We start from the raw sequence: 16,844 nt of genomic DNA on the forward strand, positions 1-16,844 counted from the left end.
TGATGCGAGATGATCTCGTCACCAGCACGACCACAAGCGATCGGGTTACATCAGGGCCCACCCGAAAAGCGCGTAGGACCCACTCAATCGACCAAGGGTGCTCAAGCCTCCCCCGCTGGAGTGGCGCCTGCTATGGGCTGTGGCGGTGCTATTCGCCGTTGGGAGCACTCAATTTTCAAGCTTTGGTGGGTGCGATTCCTTCCGGCTGCAGGAGGTCCATTGGATAGCGCATACAGAGAAGAGTCACACTGCTCACCACTTACGCCCGCCGCCTGCACCTAGCGGCAGAATATTTCCTACCTCCCCCGCACCGAGTCGCGCGTCTGTGGGTTGCTTCAACCCACAGCACCCAAATCGTCACCACGTCTCGTCTACTCTCCCGCGCACTCTTGGTGCGTCCGTCACCATACATATTTCGAGTAGCTACAATGGCAACTAACAGCGGACGCGGCAACCCCAGTAAGTTTTGATCCTCTACTTTTTTATACTATATCTTGTCGATGCAGATACACGTTACCTTCCAGCACCCAGTTACACACTACCTCATGGCCATCCATTGAGTCACACCACTGACACATTGTGATCTACAGTTGGGTCTACCAAGGGCCCCGACGACGGGACACCTCCTCCTCTGTCCCAGGACACCAAATCTGCCGTCCAAGAAAGCTCATCTACCGGCAACCCTGGCACCCATGCTGCTGGTCAGGATGCTGGCGCCGCCGAGGCCCCAGCCAAGGTGAAAACCGCAAAAGAGTGTACGACCCCCGTCAAGCCTTGTCTTTCCTCCGCAAGAACTGCCGGTTGACGCGATAAAAACAGTGGAAAAGGAACGGAAAAAGGCTGAGAAGCAGGCCAAGTTTGAGCAAAAGAAGGCGGCGGCGGCAACCAAGGCAGCACCAGCAGCTGGCGCTGACAAGCCAAAGAAGGAAAAGGCCAAGAAGGCTGAGGAACCTGCTCTCCCGCCGTACGAGAACGACACGCCACCTGGCGAGAAGAAGCGCCTCCGACCCTTGACGGACCCTCACTACACAGCCTACAACCCCGTCGCCGTGGAGTCGGCATGGTATGACTGGTGGGAGAAGGAAGGCTTCTTCAAGCCCGAGTTCACCAAGGACGGAAACGTCAAGGATGATGGCAGCTTTGTCATTGTCCACCCTCCTCCTAACGGTAGGTGCTCTTTTTCCATCAGGAGCAGCAAGACGTGAACTGTTGCTGATGCACACCTACCTTTTCAGTTACTGGAGCGCTACACATGGGACACGCACTTGGAGACAGTTTGCAGGACTTGATGATCAGATATGAGAGGATGCGAGGCAAGACAACACTCTGGGTGCCCGGCTGCGACCATGCCGGTATCGCAACCCAGTCTGTCGTCGAGAAGATGCTGTGGAAGAGGGAGCAAAAGACGCGCCATGATCTGGGGCGCCAAGACTTCATCGGCAAAGTGTGGGAATGGAAGGGAGAGTACCACGACAAGATTAACAATGCCCTTCGCAAGATGGGCGGTAGCTTCGACTGGACAAGGGAAGCTTTCACCATGGATGAGAACTCTACCGCTGCCGTGATGGAGGCCTTTGTACGACTCCACGAGGAAGGTGTCATTTACCGGGCCAACAGGCTGGTGAACTGGTGCACTCAGCTCAACACTGCGATTTCCAACCTTGAGGTCGAGAACAAGGAAATTAGCGGCAGGACACTGTTGGACGTTCCCGGGTACTCGAAAAAGGTCGAGTTTGGTGTGATTGTCTACTTTAAATACCCCCTGGAGGGCTCTGAAGAGACCATTACCGTGGCCACTACTCGTATCGAGACCATGCTTGGAGACACAGGTAAGAATTGAGTCCTTGAAAGCCATCAATCCAAGCCCTTGCTAACCAAGAAAACCAGGTATTGCTGTTCACCCTGATGACGAGAGGTATAAACACCTCGTCGGCAAGAACGCTGTGCATCCGTTTATCCCCGGCCGCAAGCTTCCAATTGTGGCTGACAAGTCCGTGGAAATGGACTTCGGTACTGGTGCCGTGAAGCTTACACCTGCTCATGACCCTAACGATTTTGCCATGGGTCAAACCCACAAGCTGGAGTTTATCAACATTCTCACCGACGACGGCTTGATGAATGAGAACGCCGGTGCGTACAAGGGCCAGAAACGCTTCGACGTGCGATACACCATCCAGGATGATCTTAAAAAGGCCGGCCTGTACGTGGATAAGAAGGACAACCCCATGAGCCTTCCCATGTGCGAGAGGAGCAAGGATATTATTGAGCCGATAATGAAGCCTCAATGGTGGATGCGCATGCGCGAGATGGCCGATGCGGCGATCGGCGCTGTAGAGGATGGCTCGATCAAGATCAGGCCGCACTCCTCTGAAAAGAGCTTCAAGCACTGGATGAGGAATATCCAAGATTGGTGTATCTCTCGTCAGCTCTGGTGGGGCCACCAATGCCCTGTCTACTTTGCTGAGATTGAGGGTGATGAGAATGATCGAGGTGCAAACGACCGCTGGTTCGCCGGAAAGACGGAACAAGAAGCTGAAGAAAAGGCCAAGAAGGCCTTGGGTGATAAGAAATTCAAGCTTGTCAGAGATGAAGACGTTCTTGATACTTGGTTCAGCTCGGGTCTCTGGCCCTTTTCCACACTTGGCTGGCCTAACACTTCAGCCGAGGATCTGCAAAAGCTGTACCCCACCAGCACATTGGAAACCGGTTGGGATATTTTGACCTTCTGGATTGCCAGGATGATCATGTTGGGCATGAAGTTGACAGGCAAGGTACCTTTCAAGGAGGTATACTGCCACTCCCTTGTCCGAGACAGCGATGGTAGGAAGATGTCCAAGTCCCTGGGTAACGTTATCGACCCGCTGGATGTCATCAAGGGTATCAAGCTGGACGACCTGCACGCCAAACTCCTTGTTGGCAATCTTGCATCCAGCGAGGTAGAAAAGGCGACAAAGTACCAAAAGCAGGCTTTCCCTCAAGGTATTCCCGAGTGTGGAGCTGACGCACTCCGCTTCTGCATGATCAACTACACGACCAGCGGTGGCGACATCAACTTTGACATCAAGGTTATGCACGCATTCCGCCGTTTCTCTAACAAGATTTGGCAAGCATCCAAGTATGTCCTCGGCAAGCTTGAGAACTATCCCGACTTTGTACCACGCGAGAAACGCACACTTGGCGGAAGCGAATCGCTCGCCGAGCAATGGATTCTGCACAAGATGAACCAGGCCACCAAGGGCATCAACGAGGCATTGCAAGAGCGCGAGTTCATGAAGTCCAGTCAGCTCGTGTATGCATACTGGTACAACCAGCTTTGTGACGTTTTTATTGAGAACTCCAAGGCTTTGTTGCAAGATGGCTCGGCCGCTGAGCAGGAGTCTGCTATGCAAACTTTGTACACGGCCCTCGAGTCGGCTCTGCTCCTCATTCACCCCTTCATGCCATTTGTCACGGAGGAGCTGTGGCAGCGCTTGCCCCGCCGCAAGGGCGACACCACACCATCTCTCGTTGTTGCTTCCTATCCGCAGTACGACGAGGCACTGGACAACGCATCAGCCGAAACCGCGTATGAGCTTGTGCTTGACTGCTCCAAGGGTATCCGATCTCTCATGGCTGAGTATGCACTCAAAGATGAGGCTAAGGGTAAGTACACAGTGAAATATGTTATTTTTTGTTTATCCGCAAACTTGTACAAGATTGCTTTGCTAACGGTCAATATGTTTTATAGTCTTCATCCAATGCTATGACGATGCCTCCGTTGCCACCGCGCGCAAGGAGTTGCAGTCCATCAAGTCTCTGTCGGGCAAGGGTGTTACCACCATTGAGGTTCTTGAAGCCAGCGCTAAGCGACCGGCAGGCTGCGTCGTGTTCCCTTGTGGCTCAACGGCCGCCGTCTTCCTGCACGTCAAGGGCCGTGTCGACATCGATGCCGAGATTGCCAAGGCACAGAAGAAGCTTGACAAGTCCTTGGGTCTAATCGATCGCCAGAAGAAGGTGCTGAACGACCCCAAGTACCAGGAGAAGGCGACTGTAGAGCTGCAAGAGGCAGACAAGAAGAGGCTGGCAGATATAGAGAGCGAAGCCGATGGATTCAAAGCTACAATCAAGCAGTTTGAGGATTTGAAGCTTGAGTAAGCTCAAAGGGTTAAAAGTCTGAAGGGCAAGCGAAATCATGTAGCATACAATCTGCGGAAATAAAGTGACTTTGTGCAGATACTGATTAATTTTGACATTTTTTGATTTGGCTGCGCAAACCGAGCTCCAGTGACTAGATCCACGCCTCGTGCAGCCAGCAGCCGTGCCGTCATGGCGTTTCCTCGTGGTGAGTAGAGACATTTACTAACACTATGCCCTATTCCTTGGGCACTGTCCAAAGTGTGGACATGGCGTAGTAGCCTCGAAGCCCAAAGACCACCAATAGGACACTCGTGTAAGCACAAACTGGAAAAAAAGCATCGTTGAACAGTTTCTGTATTGACAGCCCAGAATGCAGTCTTTTTTTCCAATATATATCCACCCATGATTTCTATGTGCCCCAAACCCTGATTTGACAAATCCTGAAAACGCCTGTCCCCAAATACCCAAGATACCAGGAAGACGAAGGAGATATTAAGTGAAAAAAAAGTAGATCCATCACATGACGGTACACTTGTGATCCTTTTTATGTTTACTCAAGCGGCTACCGCTCTTCTTGTTCTGATACGCGCTCATGGCCGCGTTGGCGGTGCTCTGCGGACCCAGCACGCCCGGCGGCGGCGCCGAGATCTCGGTCCAGGCCTGGACGCTGCCACCCTCTGCGTCGAGCTGCTGGTGCTGCTGGAAGGCCGATCCCACCACTGCGTCGGTCGTCTCCTGCTGCTGGTTGTTGTCACCATTGGCACCCTTCTTCTTGCCGCGCTTGCTCTTGGACCGCCTCCAGCCGCGCTTCTTGGCGTCCGACATGTTGCGGGCGGCGCTGCGCTCGGCGCGGCTCTTGCGCCTGCCGAGAACGCTGCCGGAGGCACCGCGCGAAGTCGCACCCGATGATATGGGGGACGCGGGGACGAGCGGGACGTTGAGGAAGTCGTGCGGCGGACGAGGGATTGACGACGACGAGTTGTACATGCCCTCGAGGCGCTCGGCGGCCGGGCGGAACCCGGGGCCAGAGGAGCCTGGCGAGGCGCGCGGGTGACGGGGCACGGGGGACACGAGGGGCGTTTCGGGTCGTGGCTCGGCTTGCTTAGCCGAGCCTGGGGTGTCAAAGGCGCCCGTGATCCCACGTGGGGTGCTGATGATCAGGGGCGTCTCGGGGGGTGGAACTGGTGACACCTGTTGGGCCTGGCGCACCCTTGGGGTTATCGGGTTCTGTTGGAGAGGATGCTGACTGGGCGAGTAAGGCTGACGCTGGCGCTGTGATGGGATTGGAGGAGGAGGCTCGGTTGGGGCGCCATGAGTGGCGGATCGAATCACGCCTGGTATGGGCTGTTGCTGAGCCTTGGCGATGGCCTCGCCAGGGTCGAAGCTCGTGGCCGGGGCCGACTGCGGAATCCCAGCCGAAGACATACAGACCGCCGGTGGTGACTTGTCTGATGTAGTCTGCTTGGGCCAAGTCTGGGAGTTGGCCAAACCCCTGGAGCCTGCCGACTGTTGAACACTGTTGGCTGTGGCGAGGGTATTCCACATCTGCGAAGGCGACAGAGCAGACGACGGAATCTGAAGATCAAGTAGCGGCGGTCCTCCCTGCCCGCCTTGCCGAACAGCCGGCGTGCTCGCAATCGTCGAAGGCGTGAATGCAGTGGGTGCCTGCGTGGGGGTATCCTGGCCCATGTTAGAGACGGCTGGCGAAGGAGCCACGGGAGTCGACATTTTCGAATTGTGAGTGGGAGTCGTAGTTAGATGCCCGCTGCTGTCGGTCGAATGACGAGGAATCGCAGCCGGGCGCGGTCCTGAATGATTAGGAGTCCCCGGCGGGCTGACATCGTATATGTCTTCGTTGTCACGGATACCCAGCCCTGACGTGCTCGGACTGGGCTGTGGTGCGTCAATGCTCCGCGGCCGGGCCACACTCGAGTCACTAACATGTCTCTGTTGATTAGTCGCCAAGACGCCATCGTGTGATGACAGTCGATTTGGAGCCGTTTGACGGATTATTGGCAGCACGGGGTTGCTACGCGATGCTTGATGCGAGATTTGACTGGGGATTGGCGGCACCGGAGGAGTGACGGTGGTTGTGTTGTCGCCGGCAGGCGGAATGTTATTGTGCCTCAGGAACGACGGAAGGTCCACAACCGGGGTTTCCTTCTGGTACGGTGGCGGTGGTGGCACCCAGTTATCAGCATCACTTTCATGGGGCGGACCCTGCCGTCCATCAACCCTTCGGATTTGAACTGCCGCGGGCTCCGGGCCCGACGACGGGTGAAAGCGGCGATGATTAGCAGCGGCAGTGGCCGCCCGACGGAGAGTTGGACCGGACCGGGGCCCCGTTTGGGAGTATGGATCCTCCAGGGCCTCTTGAGGATCGAGCAGGGATTGGCCGTCGCCATCGTCGGACAAAGGTCCGCCGGTCTCAGTCCTCTGCGGAACAGGAGGCACACCCGTTCGTCGTGGAACCAACGGGTCATCAGCATCGTCTCCTTTGGTGCGTTGTGGCATAGGGGGCAAGGGAACAGGAGGTAGGCGTGCGGCCGTCGTGGCAGCCCGCATCACAGAGCTCTGATTGCCCCTCCTCTGTGCTACTGTCCTCCTCCTGACAATTGCAACTTCAGTCTCCATGTCACGCGTCTCCTCTTCCAGCACCTCGGGCTTGGCATCTCCGACCTCAATGGTGATCTCGGTAACCTGACCGTCTTCAACGCCGTAGTCAAAGTCGATCAGGGTAAGCCTGCCGCCATCGGCAAAGTCAAACTCGTCCTCCTCGCACACTGGCTTGTCAGAAAGGCCCTTGGCACAGACTATGAGTCTTTCCTTGAGCGATGAGTCCCCAAACCCAGCGACCCACTTGACGGTGCCGGCGCCGCTCAACTCAGCAACCTTGGACCCGGTGATGAACGTGTTACGAAGTTTGTCGCACAACAGCTGCCACTGTGGTACTCTTTCGTTGGCATTCTCCTGACCCCGTGAGGTGGATCTTGTGGAAGGTCCACTGCCGCGTCGGCGCAATCCTGTGCTTTCAGGCGAGCCGTGCTCCGGATCCTTGCTTGGAGGTTCGGGTGGGGCGTCGAGATCCTCGGGAACGCCGTAAACCCAAATCTCGTTCCCCTGAAAGCCGGCCGCCACGAGATCTCCACGGTACGATGCTGCCGGTAGGGTACACGGAAGCAGCCTGCCCTGCGAGCTCTTGCTCGGTACTGGGCCAGTAAAGTATGTGGTCCCGTTGCGCAGATCATCGATCCTGACAGCGCGAAAGGTTTCAAAACTCCTATCGTAGGTGAATGCCCAGGCTGCCTCCTCAAAGTTTGAATCCTGCAGCAAGACGGCATGACTGCAGTCGCGGCTGGTGTTGGGGAACAGGATGGAAGTGGTCCACAGCCCGCTCATGTTGTCACTCTCCATATGACTGCCAGCATCATAGTAAGGAGCCGTCAATATCACCGTATTCGGCTGGGCAGACTGAACCGTAGTTCCAAGGATTTGGGTCCCATCAAAAGAAAATGCCAATGCGTCGACTGCGTCGCACTTTACAGCCCTCCTCTCTGTGCCCATGGCCCCAGGGCTAAGCGACGAGACTTCTATCCCGCCCTCGTATGCGGCAGCCAGGACCGAGCCACAAGGAGACAGGGCGATGGCGCGCGGGCTGTTATCCAGGATGATTGACTGTGTACGCTTCGGCGGGGACTGGGTGAGGTCGTACAGATCAACCTGCATCTCGGTTAGGAGAACGGCCAAGAGGGAGCCATCGTCCATGATGCAAGTCGCCGCGGGCCTCCTCAGGATCTTGAGCTCCCTCTTGACTTTGATCTCGTGTTCCCGCGCGTCAATGACGTAGATGCGCGACGAGTTGTACGCCAGCAGCTGATGACCCCGGGGCGATGGGTGGAACTGCATACCCTCGCCGCCGGGGCACGAGGACGAGCTGATGGAGTTGGATACGAGCTTGATCACGGTCAGGCTCGGGCGCAGGTAGGCATCGAAGAGGTTGCGCTTGACCTCGCGGGCAAAGAGCCGGCGGAGGTCGGGAAGATCATCGTCGGACGTGGGGTTCGCACGGCGGGTCTTGTGGCTCGCGACATAAGATGGGCATTGCGCAAGCTGGTGTTCGTAGAGATGCGCTTGTTGTGATACTGCTCGCCATTTGGAATTTAAGAGGACGAGGGAGGCGAACGAATTTGGGTCTGTCAATCGTAGGATCCTAAACAGGAAGGGTGTGGGAAAATCAAGCAGAGCAAGAGTCAGTTGTTTGTTTTGTTTAGCGAGTGTGTAGGTAGGAAGGTTTTGGGGGTTGTGCCTGTTTCGTTTCGATCTGCGAACGATTGGGGAAAAAAGCTACAAAGTAAAAAGCTAACGGCGAGTCAGTTTAAACTTACTGTTCGATGATTTCGTCAGGTAACCGTTCGAACGAAGACCGGAAAGCCAAAATTGGAGGTTTTTCTGTCGAACCACGTCGATTCACCGACGGTGTTTGAACGAGTTGTGGTGAATCGAGAACGTCGGCCATGGTCTTTCCTCCACGCACTTGGCGCGACTCGAGTAGTGGCAGCGGAGATGGGCGGAGATCACCGTCGCGGGACGCGCGCTGTAACCACCTATAATTTTGGTTATCGCTGCAAGTCGAAGACGTATCGTCAAATTTAGTACACAAAAGGTATTTAGACGGTGTCAGTATTAAATGAGCATTAACCTTTTTGACAGTTTCGCGTGAGATCAAAAGATCAAAATCTATTGGGGAAAAAAGGAGGAATGAAGAAATCAGCCCGTAAGCAGTTGGTTGCTTACAAGGTGGACAGGGCCTAATGGGGGGTGAAGCAGCAAGGCAGGTAGGTTGGCGCTACCTGAGCTGAAATTAGAGCTACCGACAAGACGGGACGAATAAAATGGCAGCACAAGTGAAACCCAGCACATCAAAACCTAGCACAATAGATGCATGTTTGGTTGGTTGGATGGGTCGTACAACAATTTTTGCTATGTGGGCGATTCGCCTTCCCGTACCCTGAAGATAGATACAAGATATAACACGAGGCGCCGGGCGAAATCGAGGTCAAGACAATAATAAGTGGTTCGGGGCGAAGCAGCACCACATTAATACCCCCTGGGATAAGATTTTTACTGGCGGGTTTTCTTTTTCTTTTCCTTTCTTTGTATCGATCAATCTAGTTCTAGCTGACAAGATCGGGGTTCTCGCTTGTTTTCACCCTTGGTTCCTTTGTTTCCAACCTTCCCGGGTTCTCTGGGCACATCGGGCGACATATTCCCTCCATCACAGAAAGCAATTTTTGCTAGATATATTTCAGGCCAATCAAGACTGACCAAAAACCGCAGCCCCATGCACCAACAACGCTCATCGTGCATGCTGTATGCATTTGGGCCTAGTCTAGGTTTGGGCGGGATGATTATTTGTTGGTCACATCAGGTCGGGCAGGTCAAACTGTGGAGTAGGTCAAACGTCGACAGATTGACGTACGTACGCAGACTACCTTGCCTACCTAGTAAGGTACATATCTGGTAAAGTGAGTGACGGTTAGCCCAACAGTCGTGGCGTCTTTCTCCCACTTCCCGCCTAGGCGGGTTATTTTCTTGATTTACCCCTATCTATGTATTGCTTCTTTTTCGCTATGTTCCGGCAAATATATCCGGGGCAATCATTGTTTTTTCAAGTCTCAGTTTGTGTGCCAAAACAGATGCGGCAAGGCGGGTTGTTAAGTTCCGCAGCTGACAAGCCAGGGTCCAGAACATGCTAACTTGCCCTGCAGCTTTCTCGGACTTTTCAGCTCCACGAGAGGACTCAATTCGTTCCGTGCTTTATTTCGACGGTCAATTTGGTTTGAACGTGTAAAGTAAGAGAGTACCGACAAATCTCCTTCCCAAGAGGCCCACAAGGCTCTTGTCTCAAAAGTTAATGCCGATTGATTGCCACAAGCAATCTCGGTCGGTATCCAGCAGAATTACGACTCTGCATCCATGCCAATCTAGGCAACAAGATTTGGCTGACAAGAGTGACAACTGAAAACCTGTGGCTAGGTGGAGGTGGGGCCGCCTCTCACGTCCCATTTTCAGCGGCTAGTCGACGCATGTACCCTGGAGACCAGGCCGTAGCTATTTTTATCCGCACAATAAATAACGATGTGGGTATCTTACATGGGTCTTTCTGCCAAATTATACCGTGGTTGCGTGTGCAGTAGTTACAGCACTTGATCGTGACGAGAAGCGGATGTTTTCCCCTACAGCATATCATGGCAAATTGACCCAAAAAGAAACAGATCGCACTTTCGGCATTCTGCTATTCAATCTGTTTTCTTGATGCGGATAGGATATGAACAAAGCAACGCAGCCCCTCCTATCCTAAACGCCATCGATAACCTTCTCTCTTCCGCAAAAAACCCCCCCCCCCCNCCCCCAAAAAAAAAAAAAAAAACCTTACAAACATTAATTAGTGTTGAAACCCACTTTTCTAAACCCTGAGCTGCATGAACGAGTTGGGTGCCTACCTAGGTATGTACTGTATCCATGATGACTATTCTAGAATGGCCGCCGTACTTGTCACTCAAAACTTGCTGTCGCATTCGCTTTTCCTAGGCGGCCATAGACTCGGACCGGACCCGTCTCTTTTGTTCTCCGCTTTTGGCATTCATCGACCGGCCTACAGGAGAGGTCCGTTGTGATTTCCTTGATTTCCTCATAAGGTGGCGCCGCAACTGGCTGGAATATTGTCTTGTCGTGCGCTAAATTTCAGGAACCCTGTGAAATACTGCCATCAAAAAACCCAATCTTCAGAACAGTCATTCTTGGACTGCATTCATGGACTCTCCAAACACCGACGTGTCCGCCTATGTTTTTGAGATGGACCCCCTCCTTCACCGGACGGGGACGACTAGTCCGAATTTGAACAGTTCAAGTACCTGCCGTACAATCTCGATGGTGAAAGCGAGAACCTGGAGAACTACGAGCCTGGGGGATTTCACCCTGTCCATCTTGGCGATGAGTACGACGGCAGGTATCGAGTGGTCCACAAGCTCTACTTGGGTGGCTTTTCCACAGTCTGGCTTGTCCGGGACTTCATCGACAACCGCTGGGCTGCATTAAAAATTGTCATCGCTAGGGAGTCACCTGAGTATGAGCACCGCTCTGTTATCAACAGCGATCCTAGCGTTTCTGGATCCCGCTTCTTTTCTACGGTCGAACGGAAGTTCTGGCTGAACGGACCTAATGGTCGCCACCTCTGCCTTGTATTCCCGGTACTGGGTCCGGACTTGTCTAGGCTTTCTAGACCCATCTTTTCCAGGATGGAACCGAACATGGCATCATCGAATAGTTTGGAGAGCCACAAACTTGCCAACTCCTCACTTATTCCGGCGAACCCCCAGGACCACACGGTCCTGACTACATTGTGGCTCACCTGGACTTCTGTGCCTCCAGTACTTTCTTGAGCAGTGAAATATGCATTATCGACTTTGGCCAGTCTTTCAAGGCTAACAACTCGTCAGAGAGACAACCTGGGATACCATCCAAGTACCTAGCTCCAGAGGTTGCAGTTGAAGGGCCCTTGAGCCAGGCGTCGGATACATGGGCCTTGGGATGCGCAATCTTTCGAATCCGTACTGTTGACGACCTTTTCAATTCATTTACCGACTGCCCCGCGAACGTGCTTTTATAGATCATCAGGACCTTGGGCGATCTTCCCGAGCAGTGGAAAGATGTCCAATTCGACGAGGATGGGTTGGTTGTGAAGGATGACGGTGACGAGAATCAGGAGGAGCAGGGTGAACCTCTGGTGCCCGCGAACAACAGGCGGCCGCTGGAGGATCGCGTACGCAAAACCTTGGAAGAGCCGCTGGCGCTCTTTATAGACGCAACTGGAAACCCTAGGCGGCTACTTTACAGGCTACTCGGAGGAGACTGATGAGATGCTCAAGGCATTCCCAAAGATAGGCGAGCCTGAGGCATCGCACCATATTGATCTCCTCTCGAAGATCTTTGTATATGACCCGGAGAAGCGACCCAGTGCGGAGGAGATTCCTACGCACCCGGGGTTTCATCTAGCCGAGGCTCAATAATGATCAAAATAAAGCAGACCACCTGGGAGTGCCGCAGTTTTAAGTCGGCGGGGGAAGAGTACATATTACTACTTTATAGCCTTGGGCCTTCCATCCCATCCACATCCTATCTTACCAAGCTCGTAACCATCCTCAACCGAGTACTTTTTAGACTCGCTTCTTGCTGTGGTAGTCTGGTCGACGGCTCCTTTCATTAGCAGTATGAGCGAGCAAACATGTATATATGTCGCCACATACCTGATTGCAAGATCTTGGGCTGTTTTTATATCCCCTTCAAAGGGTCAACTACCAAGATGAAGCTGTTCAAGTCTTCTGGCAAGCTGTGCCGGTCACAAATATCTCAGACAACTTGGTAACAGTCCTCAGAGCGCGATTTATAAGCTTAGCCAGTGTATCGCTGAGCGCACCTCTCTTCACGCTCTTTTTCGAACAAGCCTATGACCACTGAGACCTGGCACAACTTTTCGGCGTATTTCTTTTTGCCGGAACGGCCATCTGCCAAGCACTTCGCAGAATCCTGGGCCATCATGGCATCTCGGCCTTGCAACTTGGGTGTCCCAGGCCACGCTGGTTGCAATTTTCCAAGGGTTACAATCTCCTCAATATTTATGAGCTTGCCGCGATTACAGGCAGAGCTGCATGATCTCGAGAGACAATTCAAAGAACACACTTGGCTGAAGGATCACCACAGCACCGACCCAATCCCTGCTCTTTACGAACAAGACTCCCGTCTGGTGAGAGAGGACTTGATTCCGGGAGACTCCTGTCAGTATAGACTTTTGCGAGACATAGGCATCAAACCGAAAGAATACAATGAGTTACTCACAGGATTTTCTGTTCAAGACCCACCAAAATTCAGCTCAATCACTGACAAAAATCCAATGCTTCGGGCTAATGTTTTCGATGGGAACACTCGCTGCTATGCTGAGGATATTATCTAGCCTGTAAGCCATGCAATTGTTGCGGTCAGATAGATACATCCACGAAAAAGGCCTGCAATTAACTTCACAGCCGCATCAAGTGGTGGGAAAGTAGAAATCCCCAACATGATATAAACAAAGCTTTCTGAACAAAAAAAAAAAAAAGTCTTTTTTTAAACCGTGATTCTAGGCCGTAAAATCTACATAATAGGTATCCCCCTTATATTCTTGTACCTTGGAAAAGCTGTTGAATCTTCTCATTACGCCCTTTCAATACACTGGATCTGCCTTCAAAGCGCCCTGAGTATCTTGGCGAATTTTGCAGTGTGCATCGACATCGATGTAAAATGCGCCAAGAACGGTGTGGGCAAGAAGCGACTGGGGAGGAGTGATCGTTGTAACTTCCAACCAATGGGTGCCCGTGTCTTGCTTAATTATGCAACGTGATGGAAGACGAGACGCGAGCGCGGCTTGATTGAGAAATAGGACGGTGGCGCCGCTTGCAATAAGAAACTGGGACCACATTGCAACGTACTTGGCTAAGACGAATGTGAAAAAGGCGATAAATGAGAGTTGAGCGGCGATTGCAAATAGAGAGAGAGAGAGAGAGAGAGAGAGAGAGAGAGAAAAATAAATAAACAGAAAACGTGATTGTGAGTGGAAGCAGTCGATATATTAAAAGAGGAATACGAATAACGAAACGAAGAAAGAGTTTGGTTCTACGACAAGACGAGAGGCTTTTGAGGTTTTAATAGTTTTACAATTTAAGAGATTAGCCACTCAACGTGTCACTAAATAGTCAGACGCCCAGGGAAGGTTCTCGAATTTATCCAGCACCTGCACGTAGATTGTCAAGCCCCATTAGGCACCTCACTTGGCTATGGCTCCAAGTAATAAGTACTTTCTAGTTATTTCCCTTATTCTTATCCCCGGCTTAGGAATTTTTTCGACTTGTCAAAGTAAATAAGGCCAATCCTCGCCGGTATATCTATGCCGGGCAAGTGTGTACTGTGGTACAAAAGCGGCTAGCATAGTTTTCAAGACTTGTACTATGTATAATTTGTTACTATGCGCATAAGTTTGTAGTCTAGGCAATTCAACATATTTTGTACTTTTTACAAGCTAACCGGAGAAGATTTTGTATACGTAATTTAGGTTATATTCTCGTGTCACTACTTAAATTACGTAAAAGAAATATGTGTAGTCTCATATAATGTGCATGGTTTAGCAACTTATTAGAGGTTATTATTTCAGTGAAAGAATCCTCAATATATATGTTCTATATATAGTTGCTTAATTTATATAACCACGTTGCTTTAATTAATTCTAATATATGACTTAATACACTATATATCTATTTCTGGAAGACGTGTCTCCAGTTGGAAATCATTTGCATGACAACTCAGTCTAATATTTACCAATATTCACCATGCAATATGTGTAGTAAAAGTATAATATATATTAAAGCTTGTGTCGCAATATTATTTATGCGCAATTCTGACTAAGACAATTATGCGGTAAAAGCTTGTATATAGACTTTTGGACCTGTAACGGACTTATTCCTGCACCTACTTACTTTGGTAATCAATTTCATACCTACATACGTATCCTGTTGGTTCACCCTCGTTTTGGCCATGGCCTTACACAAAATCCTATCAACAGCTTACTTTAATATACAATTACAGTTTTTATCGCTTATACCTTGCTTGCTGAAACAGCTGACCGAAAACTCTCAGCCCGCGAGCTCTTAGCCTGTACAGCCAGTTTGCTTTGGTTGTGAAGACTGTTTTGAACCTGATCTCGGTCCTGGCAGTTGCGGTGTATTCAATGCAAATTTCATCGGATATGGTGATAGTGCAGCTGGCTGCTGGTGCTAAATAGACAAGATGCAGGGCTGCATTTTAATGGCATACAGGGTACCTGCCTTTAGTCCGAAATTCAATTCTCAGAAAACATGAGGGAAAAGCGTTTCTTTTAAAACTCATATACTAAACTTGGCCTTTTTGTAAAAAAAAAAGGTCGCGATTTGTATTGTTCAACAGTTTACTTGGAACTTTGATGTAACAATTTCTCCAGTACATGGGTTACAAGTTCATACGTGCGATTAGGCAGCGAATGGGATATATTGCTATCTAGTTCTCACGGTACCAACAGGTTGTTGATAAAGATGTAGGTCAAGGAGCAAGCTTACATATCAGAGATTGCAGAGGTTTCTGTCGGATATACGCGCTCATAAGTGGTGGGTGCTGGTACCGATACGGAGCCGGCGAAAACTGAGTGGTCGTCGCTGCAGGTCTGTGAATCGACACGCTGATAACAACCAAGTTGGACGATGTATCTGTAGTTTTTAGGTTGCTTCAAGAGTCACTTACCATTAAGGGGCTGAAATAAAAAGCATCGACGAATCAAACCTTGGGTAAAGTAGCAGGCGCAACATCTCAGCCGAGCGTCGGTGGCGCTGGTTCGGCTGCGCAACGCCAAGGTGGCAGAGTTGTTGCCAACTGTCTTGAGGAACCTGGTTCATGGGGAGCTGATGCAAATCAAAGACACAAAAGACGGCATCTACGACCCCCTCTGGTCCCCCGAGATCGTGGCATATTATCTGGGACACGACCTACTGCAAAACGGCCAGCATGACTTCCAAGTCTTGTCCCGCGGCCGTTGGCCTCTCGCACGGGTCGACTGCGGCGACGATCGACGCTGCGTATGCTTACGGTCAGAACCTGGACTTGACGTTCCCGCTTATTCATAATGTTCTGGATTGCGCACCAACCGAGGACGAGTTGGGCAAGCCCTTGGAGGCGGACTTGCAACCGGGTCTCGCGACGACCTCCTATGTAGTTCGCGTGGAAGAGACATGTCGAGCTCGGCGCACTGATTGCGAGGGGGTTCAAGAAGGAAAGCGATGTCCAGCTGGTGAGTGAGCCCTTTCCTCTTGACTGATGTTTACTTGTGTCTTGTTGCCTTGTCTTTGCCGATGAAAGCTGTAAACATACAATGTCACATCAGGGGCATTTACTGGACTTACAAACTCCTCCCTAGTGATTCGCTCCAATGAAAAAGGGAGAGCTTTGTGTCCTAAATCTCGCTAAAATACAAGAATACTTTCACCTACAATTATTTACACCAATAAGCTTACGAAGCGCATTCCGATTCCAGGGTTCCATGACTCAAACATGTGAGCGGAGATGGCCGTGACAGCCAGCCTTACAGACCCTGAAATCCACTCCAACAGTGACGCCCACGTACCACGGTTCAGAACACGAAAGAAAGAAAAAAAAAACCCCCTCCCAATTTCACTTCTCGCTCGGCTCCACTTCGCCACCCTTCCACCATCGCCAAATGGCTTTGCACCAAACCCAAGTCTCGATGGTGCCAAAGACGGTGAGGAGGGCGACGATGACCCATTTGAGGGGTCCGGTGACGCCCAAGGATTCAAATGTCACCTTGGGGAGCTGTGGATTTATCGACTCGTCGGGTTTGTTCTTGTTTTCCCCATTGCGACGCGCCGTCTGGATGGAGAAGGCTCTTGGCGAAATGGCGGCAGCACTGCCGTGAATCGGAAGCCGAGCCCGCAGCGCAAAAGAGGTACCGCGCACCGCGGAACCGCCGCTCAGAAGATGTTGAAAGACGCGTGTTGATGGTCGCGCGCGCGAGACGTGGGCGTTGAGGGTAGGAGGACGCATGTCAGCTTGCTTGCTTGTCCTAGGTAGGTATTATGATGGAAATGACTTGCAGT

At 51.6% G+C, this 16,844-nt stretch overlaps 5 protein-coding genes across 5 annotated transcripts; 3 read left to right on the top strand and 2 right to left on the bottom strand.

Moving 5' to 3' along the window:
* Nucleotides 1–9: 9 nt before the first annotated feature.
* PgNI_03085 (uncharacterized protein) lies at nt 10–4,245 on the top strand (the record flags this gene model as incomplete). The annotated part of the gene is made up of 7 exons (XM_031123139.1): nt 10–185; nt 347–459; nt 591–755; nt 820–1,167; nt 1,236–1,829; nt 1,888–3,642; nt 3,728–4,245. 7 exons carry the CDS (start codon nt 10–12, stop codon nt 4,132–4,134), a joined length of 3,558 nt encoding a protein of 1,185 aa, XP_030984494.1. The 3' UTR covers nt 4,135–4,245.
* Nucleotides 4,246–4,632: 387 nt separating this feature from the next.
* Nucleotides 4,633–8,887, bottom strand: PgNI_03086 (uncharacterized protein; the record flags this gene model as incomplete). Its single annotated transcript, XM_031123140.1, has 2 exons — nt 4,633–8,326; nt 8,502–8,887. Coding segments are annotated over 2 exons (4,080 nt in total), but the record flags the coding sequence as incomplete, so codon positions are not given.
* Nucleotides 8,888–10,529: 1,642 nt separating this feature from the next.
* On the top strand, nt 10,530–12,185 carry PgNI_03087 (uncharacterized protein; the record flags this gene model as incomplete). Its single annotated transcript, XM_031123141.1, has 6 exons — nt 10,530–10,623; nt 10,718–10,782; nt 11,022–11,366; nt 11,444–11,610; nt 11,794–11,902; nt 11,979–12,185. Exons 1-6 carry the CDS (start codon nt 10,599–10,601, stop codon nt 12,183–12,185), a joined length of 918 nt encoding a protein of 305 aa, XP_030984492.1. The 5' UTR covers nt 10,530–10,598.
* A 3,553-nt stretch (nt 12,186–15,738) lies between these two features.
* On the top strand, nt 15,739–16,029 carry PgNI_03088 (uncharacterized protein; the record flags this gene model as incomplete). The annotated part of the gene is made up of 1 exon (XM_031123142.1): nt 15,739–16,029. The coding sequence occupies one exon, from the start codon at nt 15,739–15,741 to the stop codon at nt 16,027–16,029; it is 291 nt and encodes a 96-aa protein (XP_030984499.1).
* A 372-nt stretch (nt 16,030–16,401) lies between these two features.
* On the bottom strand, nt 16,402–16,791 carry PgNI_03089 (uncharacterized protein; the record flags this gene model as incomplete). The annotated part of the gene is made up of 1 exon (XM_031123143.1): nt 16,402–16,791. One exon carries the CDS (start codon nt 16,789–16,791, stop codon nt 16,402–16,404), a length of 390 nt encoding a protein of 129 aa, XP_030984500.1.
* Nucleotides 16,792–16,844: the final 53 nt, after the last annotated feature.

This window comes from Pyricularia grisea, assembly GCF_004355905.1.
Source record: "Pyricularia grisea strain NI907 chromosome Unknown Pyricularia_grisea_NI907_Scaffold_2, whole genome shotgun sequence".
NCBI classification, from domain to species: domain Eukaryota; kingdom Fungi; phylum Ascomycota; class Sordariomycetes; order Magnaporthales; family Pyriculariaceae; genus Pyricularia; species Pyricularia grisea.